This window comes from Myxocyprinus asiaticus, chromosome 3 (genome assembly GCF_019703515.2).
Source record: "Myxocyprinus asiaticus isolate MX2 ecotype Aquarium Trade chromosome 3, UBuf_Myxa_2, whole genome shotgun sequence".
NCBI classification, from domain to species: Eukaryota; Metazoa; Chordata; class Actinopteri; order Cypriniformes; family Catostomidae; genus Myxocyprinus; species Myxocyprinus asiaticus.
In genome coordinates this window covers 16,596,272-16,617,106 of record NC_059346.1, presented here as the reverse complement: position 1 = coordinate 16,617,106, position 20,835 = coordinate 16,596,272, and the positions used below count along the sequence as shown (strand labels likewise).

At 37.8% G+C, this 20,835-nt stretch overlaps 2 protein-coding genes across 6 annotated transcripts in view; one reads left to right on the top strand and one right to left on the bottom strand.

Moving 5' to 3' along the window:
• Positions 1–675, bottom strand: part of LOC127419751 (GRB2-associated-binding protein 3-like) — a 58,190-nt gene extending 57,515 nt beyond the window's left edge. The window contains exon 1 of one of the 2 annotated variants that reach the window (XM_051661449.1): positions 378–675. In XM_051661449.1, the coding sequence (XP_051517409.1) occupies positions 378–449 (72 nt within the window). In that variant the 5' untranslated portion in view covers positions 450–675. The remainder of the gene's footprint in view (positions 1–377) is intronic. The other variant, XM_051661441.1, reaches the window with a different exon arrangement.
• A 698-nt stretch (positions 676–1,373) lies between these two features.
• Positions 1,374–20,835, top strand: part of LOC127419568 (SWI/SNF-related matrix-associated actin-dependent regulator of chromatin subfamily A member 5-like) — a 29,231-nt gene continuing 9,769 nt past the window's right edge. For 3 of the 4 annotated variants that reach the window (XM_051661095.1, XM_051661088.1, XM_051661096.1), the window contains exons 1-17: positions 1,374–1,540; positions 3,307–3,390; positions 4,668–4,834; positions 4,971–5,071; positions 5,640–5,740; positions 6,658–6,837; positions 7,416–7,571; positions 7,732–7,863; positions 8,859–8,927; positions 9,161–9,270; positions 11,435–11,661; positions 12,071–12,192; positions 14,406–14,558; positions 14,712–14,844; positions 15,050–15,195; positions 15,899–16,027; positions 17,317–17,427. In XM_051661095.1, coding sequence (XP_051517055.1) covers positions 1,484–1,540; positions 3,307–3,390; positions 4,668–4,834; positions 4,971–5,071; positions 5,640–5,740; positions 6,658–6,837; positions 7,416–7,571; positions 7,732–7,863; positions 8,859–8,927; positions 9,161–9,270; positions 11,435–11,661; positions 12,071–12,192; positions 14,406–14,558; positions 14,712–14,844; positions 15,050–15,195; positions 15,899–16,027; positions 17,317–17,427 — 2,178 coding nt within the window. In that variant the 5' untranslated portion in view covers positions 1,374–1,483. Of the gene's footprint in view, positions 1,541–3,306; positions 3,391–4,667; positions 4,835–4,970; positions 5,072–5,639; positions 5,741–5,984; positions 6,103–6,657; positions 6,838–7,415; positions 7,572–7,731; positions 7,864–8,858; positions 8,928–9,160; positions 9,271–11,434; positions 11,662–12,070; positions 12,193–14,405; positions 14,559–14,711; positions 14,845–15,049; positions 15,196–15,898; positions 16,028–17,316; positions 17,428–20,835 lie in introns of those variants that run through there. The other variant, XM_051661101.1, reaches the window with a different exon arrangement.

Genomic DNA, 20,835 nt, shown 5'->3' with positions numbered 1-20,835 from the left:
CAGAGCCACGTGCACAAACACAGCTGAGCATTCATGTGTAAAGCATCACATTAAGTCCACAGGCAACAAAGATTAAAATGCAAGCAGAGCCTTAAGCATAGCACAGTTAAATAGCTTAATACACAGAGATGGAGAGCAGCACAGAGAACACAATTGTAAGCAATACAGCACACAGTTTGGTGACAAGGCATGCACACAGTTTAACGCAGAGTATGCAGCTGAACCCTTAAAAAACATGCAGCACAGAGGAAAAACAACACAGAGATCATCCAGCACTGAACTGACAGTGTATCATCATACTGCAGTACCTGCTTCTAATGCTGAATACATACAGAGAGAGAGAGAGAGAGAGAGAGATAGACAGGTCTTGTACTCACAAATCTCTTTAGCTTCTTCTCCGGAGGGGATTTTATGAGCCATCCTGTGCACACCACATCGCCTGTGCTCATAGCTGCATATGTGTGTATGTGTGTGCATGCGCCTTTGTGTGTGTCCGTTGCAAATTGCAGACTGAGAGGAAAGCAAAGAATCCTGTGTACAACCCCCCCCCCCAACACAGGATTGATCAGAGAGAGAGAGAGAGAGAGAGAAAGGAGGAACAAACAGTGGGTGGGAGGAGAGTGTGTGTGATTTTGTATTTGTACGTGATCTTAGAAAAGACATGTATGTACAAGCAAACCTATCCCTCTCTCTCTCTCTCTCTCTCTGTGTGTGTGTATTCTGGGTGGAGGAAGAAAAGATGTTCCTCCCTCCAGTATCTTGTAACAAACCAGCACATGACCTTGTGTGTTTGTGAGTGTGTGTGTCGTGTGTGTGTGTGTGTGTGTGTGTGTGTGTGTGGCAACCCGAGGTCAGTTTGGAAAATGCTGTGAGGGGAATTTTAACTGGTTCACTAGGCCATCTGTCCTTGGAGCCTCAGAGAAAGGGAGAGGGATTTTTTCTTTCTTTTTCATTTTAACAAAGCTATGTTATGTATGTCACAATAACCTGTCCTACTAATATTTTTCAGGTCTTAAACACCACTATTTTTTCTGATCTTCACATTAGGGGAAATAGCAGGTTGCGCTGCGGAAGGAAATGTTGTGGTATTTGTGTGACCTCTAGTGTCCAATATGATTTTCAAAATCAACACAACGATACAGGTTCTTTGAGCGTTACACCCAGATTTTGAGGCCAAAATATTGGTAATCAGGGCATTTGTTTTAAAACGAGACATTATTAAAATATTGACGCTTGGTAAAAGCTTGGTAGTTTACCCCTGTTTTTGAGCTTTCATATCGTGAGCGTTTATGTGACGCTCGTGAAAGCCAAAAGCCCATTTGAGCGCTCTAATATCGCGAGATTAAGATTCAAGTTTTGAAAGGGGCGTGTCGCGTCGCGCGCCGTGACTACAATCCTGCTATGACGCATACGCCAAATTTATGCTTCATAACTTACTGTCTGCTCACCAATAACTCGTGAAAATGTCCATGCATTAACCAACATGTCCGACGAAGAGCTACCGTCTACTTCTCGGGAGGCGCACCCGGAGACGGAATTGGTAAAGAGAAGAGAGAGAGAGAGAGAGAGAGAGAGTGAGAGAGAGTACATATTCTGTTTGCAGACGGATATGTAAAACAGGATGTGTGTGTGTGTGTGTGTGTGTGTGTGTGTGTGGGGGGGGGGGGGGGGGGGGGGGAATAGGCGGGGCTGTTTTTAGGTCCTGTTGGTCTTATATTTGGCACAGAAATATTTGCATGCGTTCCGCTGTGCCTGGCGGAGAATCTGGCGCACAACTCATGCATGCGCAGACGGGACGAAATCAGACAGACAAATCTTTCTGTTCCACATCAACTACTACCAGCTGGCGCTGTCTGACGTTAATAAACACACACATATACTCACTGTTACTGTGAGCTGAATTGCCTCTAATGTCTTAATGGCTTTATTCAGGCTTAAAATGAATGTTTGTGTCAGTGAGAATTGTGATTATGATGGTTATTATGATTATGTTTGAATCTTTTATTATTATGATCAATTCAGTTATTGTTACTGACTTTTTAAAGTATTAAGAAATTAATGTGTATTTACGAATTATGTAATTATACGTTGTTATTGTAATTATTATTATGTAATTAATTATGATAACATGTAATATAGCATTTCCTATGAAAAGTTACCATGGCTACCAAAGCTTTCGCCAAAATATCATAGTTACTACAGTTATTGTTTTTGATTTACATTGATTTATGACTAGCTGTGTCAGGTATTGAGCCAAGGATTGGCATAATGTGCTTTATGAAACAGGCTCAACTGTCACATTGAAAACTGTAAGCTAAGGTCTATATATTTTATGTATCGTTATGCGTATCATGTGCATAACCTTAGTTATATTATTAAAGTAGTGTGTATCGAAGTTGTTAGCATTTTAAAGGAATAGGTCACCCAAAAATGAAAATTCTCTCATCATTTACTCACCCTCATGCCATCTCAGACGTGTATGACTGTATTCTTCTGCAGAACACAAACAAAGATTTTTAGAAGAATATCTCAGCACACAAAGCAAGTGAATGGTGACCAAAATTTTGACGCTCTAAAAAGCACATAAAGGAAGCATAAAGTTAATCCATATGACTCCAGTGGTTTAATCCATGTCTTCTGAAGCAATTCAATCAGTTTTGGATGAGAACAGACAACATATATCTCCTTTTTTACTAAAAATCTCGGCATCAGCATTCTCCTTGGCGATCATGACTTCAAGCTTGATTACATTTCCAAGCGCCATCTAGTGCTCTGTGCATGTGTCAAGCACTAGGAACTGTATTCAAACTTGAAAGTATGATTGTGCCTAGAGACTGTAAAGGCAAAATGTACAGTGAAAAAGGAGTAATATTTTGGTCTGTTCTGACCCAAAATCAATTAGATCGCTTCAGAAGACATGGATTAAACCACTGAAAATCTAATGAATTACCTTTATGTGCTTCTTGGAGCTTTTAAGTTTTAGTCACCATTCACTTGCATTGTGTGACCTACAGAGCTGAAATATTCTTATAAAAATCTTCATTTGAGTTCTGCAGAAAAAAATAAAGTCTGGGATGGTACTGTATGAGGGTGAGTAAATGATGAGATCATCTTCCTTTATATTCCTTTTATAAAGGAATAAATATTCCTTTAACTGAAGTTACCAGAACATGTGAGATGCAGCATACAGTATGGCTTTCTGGAGTTTCCTTCATGTGGCTCAGGCTATATATACATTTATATAGGAGGTATCTGAAACATTTGTCTGCATATCTTTGTATCTAATGTGTGTATGTGTACTTCTAGGAGGACCCTCCGTTTCTCCTGGGCCCTCCTCCTAAAGCAGCTGTGAAGGAGAGCCTGGTGGACCCAGAGTATGAAGAGAAAAGAGTGAGTGTACATTATGAATGTATACTGTAGTTCAAACAGATTTTTAAATACATTGAGCCATCAGTCAGTAACCACAGGTGAGACTGAGGTATGCATTACAGACCAGTGTGACGACCTCACCATGAGTTTTTGTCAAGCAGTTGAAGTTTATCTGTTATGTTGGTCAGAGGTGATGTTCTTTACTAAGGTTTTATTCAAAGATGGGGTCTTTCAGGAACTATTGTTGCATTGTTTTCATTACTGTTTCATTAGACTATCTTTATATAAGCTGGGTTTCCATTCACATAGTTTTATGTAGATTTTGGGATATTGCATAAAAAATGCTGGATGGAAACACCAAGATGCGAATAAAATCTCCAAAATGCACATAAAAAATGTATACGCTCGCTTGAGGTGGATACATTTTTTATTTGATAAGACGAAATGCGCATAAACTATAATGGAGTCACATTTGCAGAATAAACTCCAATTTAATTTCTTAGGAATACAAGATGTGCATAAAAAAGTAATGTGACTGAAACTTGTTCATAACTGGACTAAGCAGCGGACCAATTAATCCCATCTGAAATGTTGCTCTGGTTATTCTGAAATAACGGTGTCTAGAAAATCCAAAGCCAGTTTAGAGTTTACAGGGCAAATAAGTCGAATACAAACTTGAACTGTGCCGAAGAGCAGGTTTATGGACACATTTGAAAAATATATTATAGATCCGCACAGCAAAGACATAAGGAAGGAGTAACGCACACACACAGTGCTCCCAGAACTGTGTGACGCATTGTCGCTCCCAGACTTGAGACAAGTTCTTCTAGAGTGTTTTGTCTGCGTGCTCTAAACCAAGAGTATTTTATTAATAAAAGAGTCAGATTGGCTACAGTTTCTAAGGAAGTGCCGTTTTTGTTCTTTTGAACACATGGGATAGAAACGTGGCTTTATTCACACATTGTTTTTGCGATATTATGGTTTTTCGCATAAATTAAATTCGCAACTTGGATGCAAACAGCTATTGTTAATATATTTACATTTTAACAACATAGCAGATAAAATATTCTCTATTTTTGCCAACAGCTGTAGTAGAGAGAGTTTGGGTTTTAAACTAGGTAATTAGATCAATCTGAAATTCTAATCTAAAATCAGTTAATTTAAATTTGTTAAGTGTTTTTACATCTAACTAACAGGCTAGTCTTCACTACTTATTTGCAAAACTGATTATGAAGTTAAAATAATTTTTATTCAGCTTGATGTAGTAATTTTCACATCTTTCTCTCTCTGAACTATAGAAAACAGACCGTGCAAACAGGTTTGAGTTCCTGCTGAAGCAGACCGAGCTGTTCGCTCATTTCATTCAGCCTGCCAGCCAAAAATCGCCCACCTCACCCCTGAAGGTGAAAGTGGGGAGACCCCGAATCAAACAAGATGAAAAACAGAACCTGCTGTCTGTTGGAGAGTGAGTCAGTGCACACACACATGCACACACATTCAGATGCATGAGATTAGCGATTAGTCCTTAAGTTGTTGGTCAGACACGGGTCATCATGGTGATTCGGTGTGATTTATTTCTGGCCGGTGGTTTTGTGTTTCAGTAACCGCCATCGTCGAACAGAGCAGGAGGAAGATGAGGAACTGTTATCGGAGAGCAGGAAGGCTGCTAATGTTCTTGTTCGATTTGAGGAGTCACCCTCATGTATAAATCAATGCTTAATAATTGTATTATTTTTTATTTCAGTCTCACACCAATTTAAAGGCATAGTTCACCCAAAAATGACAATTCTGTCATAATTTACTCACCCTAATGTTGTTTCAAACCTGTTGGAGATGTTAGGCAGAATGATAGCCTCAGCCACCATTCATTTTCTTGCACATTTTTTTCTGTACAATGAAAATAAATGGGGACTGAGGCTATCAACCCCCCTAACATTTTGTTTAACATATCCTTTAGTGTTCCCTTTGATGAAATATGTAATCAATGAGGTGAGTAAATGATGACAGAATTTTAATTTTGGGTGAACTAACCCTTTAAACACAAATGGTTAATAGTGTTATTACAAATTAATTATTTAAAGAGTGTAATGTTTGCACATTTCTGAAATTACACACAATTTGATGTTACATCTAAGCACCTCTTCCAGCAGCCAATTCTCAAATTAAATTATTATAGTTCATTCATCTGTCTGATCAATATCTAAAAAAAAGGGCTATTAGCAATGATCAGATAATATTGATTGATAATTGCTGTTTTGATATATTGATAGATGTTAAGAATGGAGCGCTGAGAGATTATCAGATCAGGGGCCTGAATTGGATGATTTCTCTGTATGAGAACGGCATCAATGGCATCCTGGCTGACGAAATGGTACCAACTCTCATTTATCACTCTCTAATGTTTTACACTACATTTGAGAACATTAAGGTCATGTGTATCAGGCATCTATTTCACGAGTTCATTGGTTAGTCCTGGAGCATATTAAGGTAAACTGATTTTGCATGCTGTCCATAATGGAGGGGCTCGAGCATGGGACTGGGCTTGAGCTCTGAGATCCCCCCGGACTATCTAAAGCAAGAAATAGAAAGACAATTTTGAATAATATTTTTTATAGGCATTATAAAATATAAAGGTGGAGATGAGGAGGTGGAGTGATGCTGGAAGAATCATCACAGGTGTGAGGGAAGCAGCTGCTTATATATCCTTGGGATATGGTTGGCAGGCTGAACAAGGTACTCCGAACTTACGTTTGTAACTTCATAAAAATACAACTACATTCATAGTGGTAGTAGTACTCTGAAGTCAAAGTTTTCATACAGGTTTACTGAACACATTCAACGTCTTCCTTAAATCGGGAAAAACAACGGTCCCATCCCCAAACTCATGCCATTGGTTTATCCAGTGTTGCTATGTTGGGCTGGTTTGGATGCTCCAACAAACAGAGCAATCTTTTGATAGCAGTGTTTACTTATTGTGGGAAACAGCCTACAGTGTGAATGGTTTACTTACAAGTGTCTATGCATAATAAGCTGGCATTGGAAAAAGTATTTTAACACTTGAAAAAATTACATACATCACCTTTAAAAGCAACCGTGTGACGTACTGTAATTCTTAGGGGAACACTTACAGCTTCAGAAATAGTCTGTTGAATATGAGTCATTGCGGAATCACAGACTCATGACAATGAAAAATGTCTCAGGCAAAGGTTTAAATGAGACTGCTTTTTCTGAGTCTGTCTTGTTGATGTCATTGTGACTCTTTGAATTTGTGTGTTCTGATTGGTTCAGGGTTTGGGTAAGACCCTGCAGACAATTGCGTTGCTAGGCTACCTGAAACACTACAGGAACATTCCCGGCCCCCACATGGTTTTAGTGCCCAAATCTACCCTGCATAACTGGATGAACGAATTCAAGCGATGGGTGCCCACCCTGAAGGCTGTCTGTCTCATCGGGGATAAAGATGAAAGAGTAAGGCTGCTAATGCCCCACTGGTTATCTTACTATTCTCTTTCTCCCCTCTTTCATCCTACTAGTAGATCCTACATAATGCTTGTGTTATTATTAATCAGTCCTAATTAGTTAGTGTACGTACTTCGCTATAGTTTGGGTGAAAAATCGTCCCTAAAAGTGAGCTAAATCTGACAAAACCTAAATATGGGGATATTAAGGGCCCAAATTGAAAGATTGATTTATAATAAAAGCAAATACAGTTCTCTTTTAGGAACAGGGGTGGGGTTAGTCTAAAGTAATTAGAGTTAGCTTTATATAAAAACAATAAAAATCTACTGTATGTTTGTAACCTTAAATCACCTAGTGAATATTGTGGGGCCTCAACAGTACTCCTGATGAAAACAGATTAATAAACATAATAAATAATGCCTTAATGTAAATCTGAAAATGCCCCCCAAAAAATGATGGTTACGTTTATGTTTAAGGGGTAGAGAATATCATTAGCTTATTATGAAAACAGAAATCAATGGAAAGTTTCCACCATGATAGGAAAACAAACGTGTGTGTGTGTGTGTGTGTGTGTGTGTGTGTTTTAGGCTGCGTTCATACGTGATGTGATGATGCCTGGTGAATGGGACGTGTGTGTGACATCATATGAGATGGTAATCCGGGAGAAATCAGTCTTTAAGAAGTTTAACTGGCGGTATCTTGTTATCGACGAGGCCCATCGCATAAAAAACGAGAAATCAAAGGTACCAAAACCCAGTTGAACAACTGAGACCAAATTAATACAAGAGTGACTAAAAACACATCTGAGTTGATTTAATGATCTGATACAGGGGAAAAGGCATCAGAGTTATCTTCTCTCTTCTTGCTGTCTCTCTCTGTCTTTTATCTCTCTCTGGCTGTCAGTTGTCAGAGATTGTGCGTGAGTTTAAGACAACCAATCGTCTCCTGTTGACTGGCACCCCCCTGCAGAATAATCTTCATGAGCTCTGGTCGCTTTTGAACTTTCTGCTGCCTGATGTGTTTAACTCTGCCAGTGTGAGTCATACTTTTTTCAATATTGCATGCTGTTTTATCTTTCACTCATACATGCATTATTTTGCTGTATCTGTCACAGTTCTGTAAGAAGTGTATTTATGCAAATGTGTTACACCCTAGAAACAGTGGAAAAAGCAAACAGCATAGATCAGGGTTCTCAAACTCTTAATTACCTGGTGGCCACCAGTAAGGGGGATGTTCTCCATCGGGTGTCAGTGGAAGAGTTGCAAAAAAGACAACCATGAATTTTAATTGTATATACAGTCACTGAGCATTTTATTAGGAACACTGTGGTCATAATCAAGTGCCAGACATGGTCTTCTACTGTTGTAGCCCATCCGCAAGATAATTTTTTTTCCCCCATTCTGATGGTTGATGTGAACATTAACTGAAGCTCCTGACCCATATCTGAATGATTTTATGCTTTGCACTGCTGCCACATGATTGGCTGATTAGATAATTGCATGAATAAGTAGGTGTACAAGTGTTCCTAATAAAGTGCTCAGTGAGTGTATTTATTGGCACAGTTATAAAGTCATATTACAACCCAGTGCATAGTATGGGTACCCAAATTGTTTGGACGGCTGTGAGTACAAAGGTTTGTTTTTTGTGTAGGCTGGAGTTGTGCATTTACATTTATGTTTTAGGCCTGTAATAATCTATATGGGAAATTTTTTTTTATTAGGCTTTTGTTTAAAAATTCTTTAAGAAACTAGAGGATGACATTAAAGGCCAAACCAAAATTTATTTTTACAGGCTGGATTTAACAATACATTTTAACATTTGAGGGGCCATATGAAACTATTTTGGCTCACGTGCTGGTGGTTTGAAACCCTGCTTTAGATGATAAACTTATGTTTTTTTGTTTTGTTTTTAGACAGTATGTCAGCATGTAACCAAAAAGCTAGCACACCCATCTTAAATGCAGTCAAAAGTGTACGGATAAGTAAGGCCCACTTTTCCTAGTAATAACATTTGCCTCTGTGAAATTACAGGATTTTGATTCATGGTTCGATACAAACAACTGTCTGGGTGACCAGAAGCTAGTTGAAAGACTTCATGCTGTAAGTCTCTCACTCTCTCAATTTAAATGTAATGTCAGAGTACTTTATTAGCTTGATTGTTTACATATGTTTCCAAAGTATCAGTACACACAATAAAAAAGTAAGGTGCCAGTAATGATAATAAAAATAGTATTTGATATTTGAGGATTTTTTTAGTGTTGTTCAGCATTGAGGTTGTTTTTTTTGTTGTTGTTGTTGATGGAGACACTGGAGCTGATAAGTGGCTTTTTCAGGTTCTGCGTCCTTTCCTGCTGCGTCGCATCAAAGCGGAGGTGGAGAGGAGTCTTCCTCCTAAGAAAGAGGTGAAGATTTACCTGGGCCTCAGTAAAATGCAGAGAGAATGGTAAGATCACACCTTTGAACAGAAGAGACCATAGAGTATGGAGTTTTAGAGAGTTTGGGTCACAGTTTTTCCTGTGAAAAACATTGAAAAATATGTGTAGAATGCAGATTATTCACTCACCCAAAAAATGTGCATTGTAAAATACACACTGAAGATTCAGCAGACACTATAGTGCAGTGTTTCCCAACCTTTTTTCTGCCACGGCACACTTTTTACGACTAAAAACATTCTACGGCACGCCACTATCCCACATAGGCTAACCATCGTCAGTATTTTTCCTTTTCAAGAACTTGTCCATGTTTTCTGTCCGTCTTAGTACTGTGTTTACTTGTAATGTTTGAAATTCGGCTATGCAAAAAAAAAAAAAAAAAAAAAAAATCACATAGGTAGGCTACGCTGTGTGAGGTCACAGGTGGCAAGAGCGCTAAATGGGTATGAAAAAACAACAAATTTGCTTCTTTTCTAATTTGTAGATTTGTTCTTGCAGTGCCACAACAAATTACAAGGATGCAAACTCATAAGGGGCGAAAAAGGTAAGACAATCACTGGTCCACGAACATTTTTTCTGGGGATATTGTTTTTCTAAAGAATAAGCTAAAAGCACCAATTCCAGCTATTCTTGTATTTCAAGTTTATTCAAGTTTACAGTTGTGCAGAATTAGCTGCAAAATAAAGAGTATTTTGGTGAGGCTTGCTTCTGTTTCACAAATTTGTTCAATTTTATTAACTGATTAGTTCATTGACCCCTTCTGGAGATGCTTCACATGAGTGTCTTATGTGCTATGAGTGAGTCAGTGAATCATTTAGAGTCGTTCATGACCGAAATCTACCAAGAGACTTTATAGTGTTTAAGCATTAATAGAACAAAGCAGATCTATAGTCTTCCTTCAGTCTGAGCAATATTTTTCATCCAAAAAGACAGTTTTGTAGACAATAATAGTCTAATAATAGTGAGTTTCAATAACGTCCTTACCTTTTCCTTTATTAAAACTTGCATGGCTACAAATCTACTGACTTCAGTATTTGAATTATAAACACAAAGCAGATCTACGGTATCATTTTCCTACAGTAGCCTATTTATCAGAAAAGTCCACAATAATAGACAAATAATAATAATTTTGAGTTTCAATAATGTTCTTTCATCATTGTAAAGGGCATTTCAGTTGAGTCGAGGCATCATGCTCCGTTCAACGCCAGCGTCAAGCGCCGCATTGCCCTCCATATGACAAGAGTTGCAGAAAGCATCAAAGAGGGGTGATTTTACGAGTCTGCCACGTAAAAAAGCGGGAGGTGTGCACAATAAACATTGGAAACATATTTGGAAGAGAGAAAAAAGGCTTGCAGTTGCTTTGAAAGCAGAAAGTAATAAAAGGACTCGTTTATGTTTAGGTCTAAGTGTTTTCTTGGTGAATTTAAATTAGTTCAATAACTGGTGTCTCTGATATTCGTAAACGATAAGGTAATATTTAATTAAAAGAAATTATGGGACATTCAATATCTCTTCACAAATTTGGACAGTTTTTAAATATTTCTTGTTGCTTAATACTCTCAAAGACATTATTGGTAAAGCAAAAACGTGTGTCAAAAATACTTTGGTGTAAAGTGGCGTCACTTCATAGACTTCAATGCATTCTGCTGCGCTGACGCAAGTCATGTGAAAGACACTTAACGCATATAAATATCAGTCACTTTTGCACATTAATCATTGCTTTTCACAATCACAAAAGTGACCAATTATGGTTTCAAAATGACGAATTTCTCAGAAAGGTGAGGGGTTTGTATTTCATGCATTTATTTATTTTGTGGAATTTGATAATTTTCCACAAAGTGGTTGGGAAACACTGCTATAATGAATTGTGTTTGTTTGTGTTCTCATGAGTTTGCTTGGGTTTCAATTTAATTTAAGTAAGCCATCTGGTTTGATACTGTACATACTCTGGATGATGAATCATAGTCATGTATGTACTGTGTGGGGAAGTTAATTGAAAAAACAAACAAACATTCCTGCGCATTTGCCAGGGCGTTGAAGTCATATGTTTGGAAGAATTAAAAATCAGAGAATGAAACAGTGACCAGCTAAATGGCAATGAATATCCCAGATCAGGTCACTGTCTAAAGGGCAATGAGTGGAAGTGATTGAGGTTGTTTCCTGTTGCTTTGACAGGTACACACGCATCCTGATGAAGGATATTGACATCCTGAACTCCGCAGGGAAGATGGACAAGATGCGGCTTCTAAATATTCTGATGCAGCTCCGGAAATGTTGCAACCATCCGTATCTGTTTGACGGGGCAGAGCCTGGTCCCCCGTACACCACCGACACACACCTGGCCACCAACAGTGGCAAGATGGTTGCTCTGGATAAACTTCTGCCTAAAGTGCAAGAGCAAGGTTGGCAGTGTGTTTCTTGACTTCTTCGAGCAAAAATACAAATTCTGTCATCATTTACTTACCCTCATGCTGTTTCAAACGTGTATGACTTTCTTCCTTGGAACAAAATGCAGATGTTAGGCAGAATGTTTGTCTCAATTACCATTTATTTTCATTGCATCTTGTTGCCATACAATGAAAGTGAACGGTGACTGAGACAAATATTCTGCCTAACATCTCCTTATGTGTTCTACTAAAGAAAGAATGTCATACAGGTTTGGAACAACATAAGGCTGAGTAATTGATTTGGGGTGAACTATCCTTTTAATGGCTGTATGTGCGTAGAGCTGATATGTTGTATCGTGGAACTCTATTGGGATCCAAATTCATGTTTTTATGCATGCATGTCTGGATGTGTGTGTTTGTGTAGGTTCTAGAGTGTTAATATTCAGCCAGATGACACGTATGTTGGATATTCTGGAAGATTACTGTATGTGGAAAGGATACGAGTACTGCAGACTGGATGGCAACACTCCTCACGAGGCCAGAGAGGTATACATACTAATACGTAAACATACACATATACTGTACAGTGGTGCCAAAAGGTGCTTTTTATTCACTTAAAGGATAGTTCACTCAATAAAGGAAATTCTGTCACCATTGAATCACCTGCAAGTTGTTTTCAACCTGTACAACTTTTTTCCCCCCATAGAACACAAAAGGAGATGTTAGACAGAATCACAGCCTCAGTCACCATTCACTTTCATTGTATGGAAAAAAGATGCACTGAAAGTGAATGGTAACTGAGACTACTGATACTGCCGATCATCTCCTTTTGTGTTCCACATAAGAAAAAATAATAATAGGGGTTTGGAATAAAACGAGGGTGAGTAAATTAAAAATCTTTATTTGTTTAATCATTAAAAACCTCTTTTTGTGAAATGTTTTGTTTGAAATCTGTGATTGTTTATCTTTAAGATAGATGCCACTTGGTTTGATATTTTATTTAATGTAATGAAATTCTGAAAGTACATTTTTAAGTGTGGCTTAAGTGTCCTAATACTTTGTGGGCCACTGTACATACACTTAAATGCATACACACATATCACTGTTAAAAAGAAAGAAAAGCACAGCTAAGGAAAAGGCAGAAATAAACACATTAACCAAGAGGAAGACAGGAAATTAGCAGGCTTTGTAAAATTATGAGGCACATAAAGATAGTTAACATGGAATATCAGCAGAGTTTATATAAAGACACAGATTAACCAACCTGGTAGTCATGGAAACCACTGATCAGTACTGGGGTGAATGTGAACTCTGGTGGTTACATGTGGATGTAAGACACACAAATATTTGTAATTATATAACCATAGACCCTTTTTTGGCCAATTTGAGATTATGGGTACCAACCAATGATCGTGCCGCTTGGCCGATTAATAGAAGTTTTAGTTCAATCTTATAATTGGTCAAAAGGCCCTTTTCCATTGTAGGAACTACTATTAATACATTAAATTTTTTCCTGGGATAACTGACATGGGGGTAATTGAAATCTATTTTAAACTTAACTGTCATGAAATGTAATTTACATGACGAAAGTGGTGCGTGCCAGTTACTGCATGGTTAACTTGCATCAAGACGTCTTTTTTCAGTCAGTGGGTAAGTAGTTCAGTACAGTATTTTATATAAAAGCATTTATTGTAAAAGATTGTGTTGATAAATAGGTTTATAGCTCCTTTTCATGTTTTCCTCTGAGTTCAGTGTGTGCTGCATGGTTAAAATCACCTTTTCTCTCCTCTCACTGCGGCAAACGCGCCCAGTGCTGCGACCCAGAAGCCGCAGTGAGAGGAGAGATGAGATTAGACTGTAACAGTTTGTGAAAAACAGCCCTAACAAAAGTGTAGCTCGGATATGTAGGTGAACCCGGAAGTCTAATTCGCCATGGGTTCTGTTGGAAACTTCTTAGAGAAGACCAGGAGACTTGGGTAAAGCAGGATTCTTTATTGTAGAAGATCACAAGGCATCAGTCTACAGGTCAGAATGTGCTGTCTTGTGCGGCAGTCATCAAGTCTAACTAAGGGAGGTGTACATTGTATTTTATAGTCATTCAGTGGGCAGTACTTATCTATATCAGCCTTACACACAGAGGTGAAACAGAGGTGAGAAAATGTACGCCCGAATGTGAGCTCAAATAGACCTACTCTAAATAAGTGTCAATAAATGGCTTGAGGCCTTGTGAGCTCCATGCATGCCTAATCTAGTTAAACAGTAACACTAAAAAGGTTTGAGGTCCCGAGAACTAGTGATAAATCACATTCATGCACAGTTTGATTCTTATCAAGAATGAACAAAGAAACAGGCATTATTTATCTGTGCTCATCCTGAATGCTAGATTGTATATTACTGTAGTTTTTTTCAGGTGATGTCATGTAAAAGACCGTGGGCCACCTGATCTTATAGTGACACTTAAATTTGGAATCCCACAATTCCCTTGGGATTTTCCAATGGGTTTTTATAATGGGGTTTTTCAACTTATGAGTAAAATAAGGTCTGTGGTAAACATTACTTACTTGGGCGTTTTGTTGTACAACATAAATTACACACTTTCATACCTCAAACGTGAATTTTGAAGCCGCTGTGTGTTTTCTAAAAAAAAGTATGCAATTTAATACAGCTTTAAATTTAACATTTAAAAACATAAAATGAAAAATCTTTATTAACGTATATTTATTTTTCTCTCTCCTTCTCTCTCTTTTATTGTGCATTAGCAAGCCATAGATGCTTTTAACGCCCCAAACAGCAGTAAGTTTATCTTCATGCTGAGCACACGGGCAGGTGGGCTTGGGATTAATTTGGCTACAGCTGACGTGGTGATTCTCTACGACTCAGACTGGAACCCACAGGTGGATCTGCAGGCCATGGTGAGAAACACACACACAAACCCACAAAACTGTGTTCAATAACATTTATGATCATGAGTCTCTAAAGCGGACCTCAAAAGCGGAGATTGTGTTTATGAACACTAGTTTTTAAGTTTAAATGGGTATTGTTGTGCTGAATTTGTTATGTTTCAGGACCGTGCTCATCGTATCGGACAAAGGAAGCCAGTTAAAGTATTTAGGCTGATCACAGAAAATACGGTGGAAGAGAGAATCGTGGAGAGAGCGGAGATGAAACTACGCCTGGACTCCATAGTCATTCAGCAGGGTACACTAATACACAATATATACACACACAAACACACAATTTCTGCTTCATGAAAGTCTTATAAGCTAGTAGGTAATAATAATAGTAAAAGTTTGCAGTAATAACACTCTTACAGACAGTATTCAGTATTATCAGAAATATATGTAATAGTTCTTGTGTCAGTACTCTGATCTACTATAAGCTGTGTTTTATGTTCTGTTCATAGGACGACTTATCGACCAGCAGAATAAACTGGGGAAGGATGAAATGCTGCAAATGATCCGACATGGAGCAATACACGTATTCGCCTCTAAAGACAGCGAACTCACAGACAAAGATATCAACACCATTCTGGAGAGAGGTGCCAAGAAGGTGAACGGGCACATATACACAAATACACACACTGTTCTAGACAGAGAAGAATAAAGTTGGATAGCTTTCACTGGAACATTTAGAAATTAGATTTACGCTGCATCCGAATACACACTTTCCTACTATGTAGGATGCCAAAGCAGTATGCATATGGAGAAGTTTGTCTGAATCCTCATAAAAGAGTAAGCAAGAAATATTCAGATGACCTACTATTTCTGGTGAGATATCGAAGTGCGCATCCATTGGACACTGTTCTATCCCATAATGCCTCGGGAGCTGAGAAGGCGTCATGCTAAAAACGGTGGACAACCACGTGTTGGGGTGGCTCTATTCAACTGTATGTGCTATATATGCCAACAAAGTTGTTCCTTGTTCTTAAATGGTGCTTGTTTAACAAAACCAGTGGTTGTTGTTATTACGTTATATATTTGGGTCATGGAACAATGCCCACATTTCCGTATGAAGTATCTCTGGAATCTATTCATACTGCTCACCTTCATACCTAAAGAACAAACTGTTTAACGGCTGAGAAGAGCATCATTTATTAAATGCAGTATACAGGCAAAACGCGATGTATGGACACAGCTTTTGGCTACAAAACTGATTCTGAACCATCTGATTTCCTTCTTACTTCTGAGATTTTTATGTTCCTGCACTCAATTTGATTCCATTTAACCCTGTTTGTTTGCTGTTTTCCTATCAGACAGCCGAGATGAACGAGCGCATGCAGAACCTGGGAGAGAGTTCATTGAGGAACTTCACGATGGACACGAGCAGCACAGAGACCAGCCTTTATAAATTTGAGGGAGAGGATTACAGAGAGAAACAGAAAGTTAGTGTCGGTGTGCAGCTTGCTAGTTTGAAATTGATTTTGTTTCATAGTTGTATATAAAAGGGTGGGATCAATACCAAAATGTTGGCTTCAGTACGATACCAGCCTCTGGTACCTCAGTATGGATACTCAATCAATACCTTAGGCAACAAATAAACAGCCTCAGGCGGCTGATGACATGCACACTAGGGCTGTCAATAGATTCAGTAATTCAATATTAATAATTATAAATTATTTAAAGGAATATTCCAGGTGCAATACAAGTTAAGATCAATCGACAGCATTTGTGGCATAATGTTGATTACCACAAAAAATTATTTCTAATTGTCCGTCTTTTTCTTTAGGAAAAAACAAAAAACAAAGTTACAGTGAGGCACTTACAATGGAAGCAAATGGGGCCAATTTTTGGAGGGTTTAAAGGCAGAAATGTGAAGCTTATGCTTTTATAAAAGCACTTTCATTCATTCTTCTGTTAAAACTCATGTATTATTTTAGCTGTAAAGTTGTTTAAATCGTAATTTTTACAGTCATTTTAGGGTTTTAGGGTTTGTTGACATTACATCATCATGGCATTGAAGTTGTAAAATTGAAATGTAATTTCCTGTTATACGTAATTTACACAGAAAAGGTTAGTAAGCGATTTTATCAGCTAAATCATGTTAATATGTGGCTATACTTCTGAAATAATGAGTATTTTAACTTTTACGAATTGGCACTTCCATTGTAACCCAGTTTATTTTTTTATTTTTTTAAAGAGGAGGGGCAAGTCAAAATAAATTTTTGTGGTAATCAATACTATGCCAAAAATGTTGTCGATTGAGCTAAACTTGCATTGAACCCGGAATATTCCTTTAATAATTTAAATTTTTTATATATTTTTTGTTATTAATGCACTAATGCATTTCTTCTTAAGGAAATAAAACAAAATTAAAAAGTCAATTTTTTTGAAAAACATATTTATTGAATCTCAACCGTCAACTAACTCGTTACATTTTATGTTTCACGTCACACTGCCTGAACTGCTGAACTGTGCTGCATTGTCATCCAGGTTTGGTACTGAAACTTGATGATACTGTACTGAAGTAAATTTTGGGTACTGTGACACTTTTCAGTACTATTTAACATGCAACCCTTGTATATAATGCTGCTCAAATAAGAGCGTGTATCTGCATTTGTGAGTTTTTTTTAAAAGCCATGCTCTTGCATATGTCACAGACCAAGAAAGGTTATTTGAGGGTTTGTGGCTGGAGTGTGTATGTATTAAAGTGCTCTCTTTCTGTTTTGTGTAGCTAAGTTTAATCGAATGGATTGAGCCTCCTAAGAGAGAGAGGAAGGCCAATTATGCTGTAGATGCTTACTTCAGAGAGGCACTACGAGTCAGTGAACCAAGAGCCCCGAAGGTAACACACACACAGACACACAGTTTAGAAACTTTGAAATTATGTTTTTGTCAGCACTACCCATGACTAAATAACCATACTATAATGAAATTTGAGTGTTTACATCCTGCTACACAATAACTAATGCACTCAGATCACTGTTTTCATCAAACGTCAAAGTTTTCAGATATTGGAGTAACTCAGCAGAAGAGTGCTATATCATCAGTTATTGGGGGTAGTGTGATGGATGAAGAGTTGGCTTGAAACACAAAGGTTACAGGTTCAAACGCTGACTCAGAAAATGACCTCATGAACTGAACATTCTTCTTCACCCTATTCTGTCACTGCTGTGCCGTTGAGAGAGAGACACTTAACCCTAGATTGCTCCAGAGGGACTGTTTGAGTGAATATTGCATTGTAAGTCATATAAAATAAGGGTAAAAAGCAACTGCTAAATACCAAATAAGTGGGATATTCATCTTCTTATATGGGGATAGCTGGCACCTTGCGCAAGACACTTTCATTCAACTAATTGACATCATCTATAAGCAGTTTAACCTAAAGTCATACAGTTGAAGTCAGAAGTTTACATACACTTAGGTTGAAGTCATTAAAACTCATTTTTTAACCACTCCACAGATTTCATATTAGCAAACTATAGTTTTGGCAGGTAATTTAGGACATCGTCTTTGTGCATTACACAAGTAATTTTCCAACAATTGTTTACAGACAGATTGTTTCACTTTTAATTGACTATATCACAATTCCAGTGGGTCAGAAGTTTACATACACTAAGTTAACTGTGCTTTTAAGCAGCTTGGAAAATTCCAGAAAATGATGTCAAGCCTTTAGGCAGTTAGCCAATTAGCCTCTGATAGGCTAATTGGAGTCAATTGGAGGTGTACCTGTGGATGTATTTTAAGGCCTACCTTCAAACTCAGTGCCTCTTTGCTTGACATCATGGGAAAATCAAAAGAAATCAGCCAAGAATTGTGGACCTCCACAAGTCTGGTTCATCATTGGGAGCAATTTCCAAATGCCTTAAGGTACCACTTTCATCTGTACAAACAATAATACGTAAGTATAAACACCGCCCAGGAAGGAGACGCATTCTGTCTCCTAGAGATGAACGTAGTTTGGTGCGAAAAGTGCAAATCCATCCCAGAACAACAGCAAAGGACCTTGTGAAGATGCTGGATGAAACAGGTAGACAAGTATCAATATCCACAGTAAAACGAGTCCTAATCGACATAACCTGAAAGGCTGCTCAGCAAGGAAGAAGCCAATGCTCCAAAACCGCCATATAAAAGCCAGACTACAGTTTGCAAGTGCACATGGGGACAAAGATCGTATTTTCTGGAGAAATGTCCTCTGGTCTGATGAAACAAAAATTGAACTTTTTGACCATAATGACCATCGTTATGTTTGGAGGAAAAAAGGTGAGGCTTGCAAGCCGAAGAACACCATCCCAACCGTGAAGCATGGGGGAGGCAGCATCATGTTGTGGGGGGGCTTTTCTGCAGGAGGGACTGGTGCACTTCACAAAATAGATGGCATCATGTTGAAGGAAAATTATGTGGATATATTTAAGCAAAATCTCAAGACATTAGCCAGGAAGTTAAAGCTTGGTTGCAAATGGGCCTTCCAAATGGACAATGACCCCAAACATGCCTCCAAAGTTGTGGCAAAAAGGCTTAAGGACAACAAAGTCAAGGTATTGGAGTGGTCATCACAAAGCTCTGACCTCAATCCAATAGAAAATTTGTGGGCAGAACTGAAAAAGTGTGTGCGAGTAAGAAGGCCTACAAACCTGACTCAGTTACACCAGTTCTGTCTGGAGGAATGGGCCAAAATTCCAGCAACTTATTGTGAGAGGCTTGTGGAAGGCTACCCAAAACGTTTGACCCAAGTTAAACAATTTAAAGGCAATGCTACTAAATACTGACAAATTGTATTAAACATCTGACCCACTGGGAATGTGATGAAAGAAATAAAAGCTGAAATAAATCATTCTCTCTACTATTGTCCTGACATTTCACATTCTTAAAATAAAGTAGTGATCCTAACTGACCTAAGACAGGCAATGTTTTCTACTATTAAATGTCAGTTTTAAAACTGAGTTTAAATGTATTTGGCTAAGTTGTATGTAAACTTCTGACTTAACTGTATTCATTAAACTAGGTTGTAAATCAGTGATGGGCAACCTTAGGCACACATTTTCTTATTTTGCTCATAAGTGCAATCAGAGTGAGGAATATAATATGTAGATAATCTACAGTATATAGTTTATTTTGCATGAAAACCACTTCTTGCAATACGTGTTCTTTATAGTCACACGGCCAGCACAAAGTGAAACCGTTATTTGCATGATGCAACAACCAAAATTTGTGAAGAATCCTTGTATAAACTGATCCAGCATATTTGGATTTGTTTATAAATGGACTAGTTTGTAATAATGTTGTGCATTCAGCAAAATAATTACTGCTTGGAACAAATAAACCTTTTTATTGCAATGAATATCATAAAATTAAATAGAAAAGCAAATTAATGATTTAATTAAAGTTTAAAGTTTAAATCACTCCTGGAATATTCAAAACGGATAAAGAACTAAGCCAATTTACTTACTATGCAACAGCACTGAGGCAGAAAAATAATATCATATCACAATTAAACATGTTGTGTATGTGTTTCTTAGGGACATGTGGACGCTAAGCAGGAAAACTGATAAATACACAAAAAATAAATAGGAGACATATAAGAAGAGACACTCCAACAGTGGGCACAATGCCGCTTATACACATACGGGGCGCAGAATGATGCACTTCAGCGTAACCAGAGTGCTTGGAGTCGCTTTAAAGTGCATAACTGTAAGATTATCATCTGCTTCCAACAGTATATTCTTCTGCAACAGCTGCAATCCATTGTCTGTCAGACACCCCACCATAAACAATCGGCAACAGACTCCATAAAAATACTGTCCTTTAATCTGTCCACAACACTTCAAAAATAGTGGACTGTGCATAATAATGGAAACATTGCTTACAGCAGGCGATTTACAGTCTGATAATATACTTATATATACTTATATAATATATAAAATTGAAATGTATTGTTGAATGCGGTGAATTTGTACACAAATAATGCTTTAAATAATGAAGATGATTTAAGATGCAACTGCTTGAAATTTACCACACTGATAGGAACTACATGCAAATGCTCTGCGTACTGTCAGCATGCTTAAGCATTCCAAAAAGGTGCATCACTCATATAATCCCTTTAAAAGCACCACAGCTAAAATATTAAACTTACTAGTTTGTTGTTGGGCGACTAGTGGAACATGATATCACATTTGAAGGATGTCGTCTTCAGTAACCCTTAGTCATTCAGATGCTCCAAAACTGCCGATTTAAGTTGCTTTTTATGACTGGT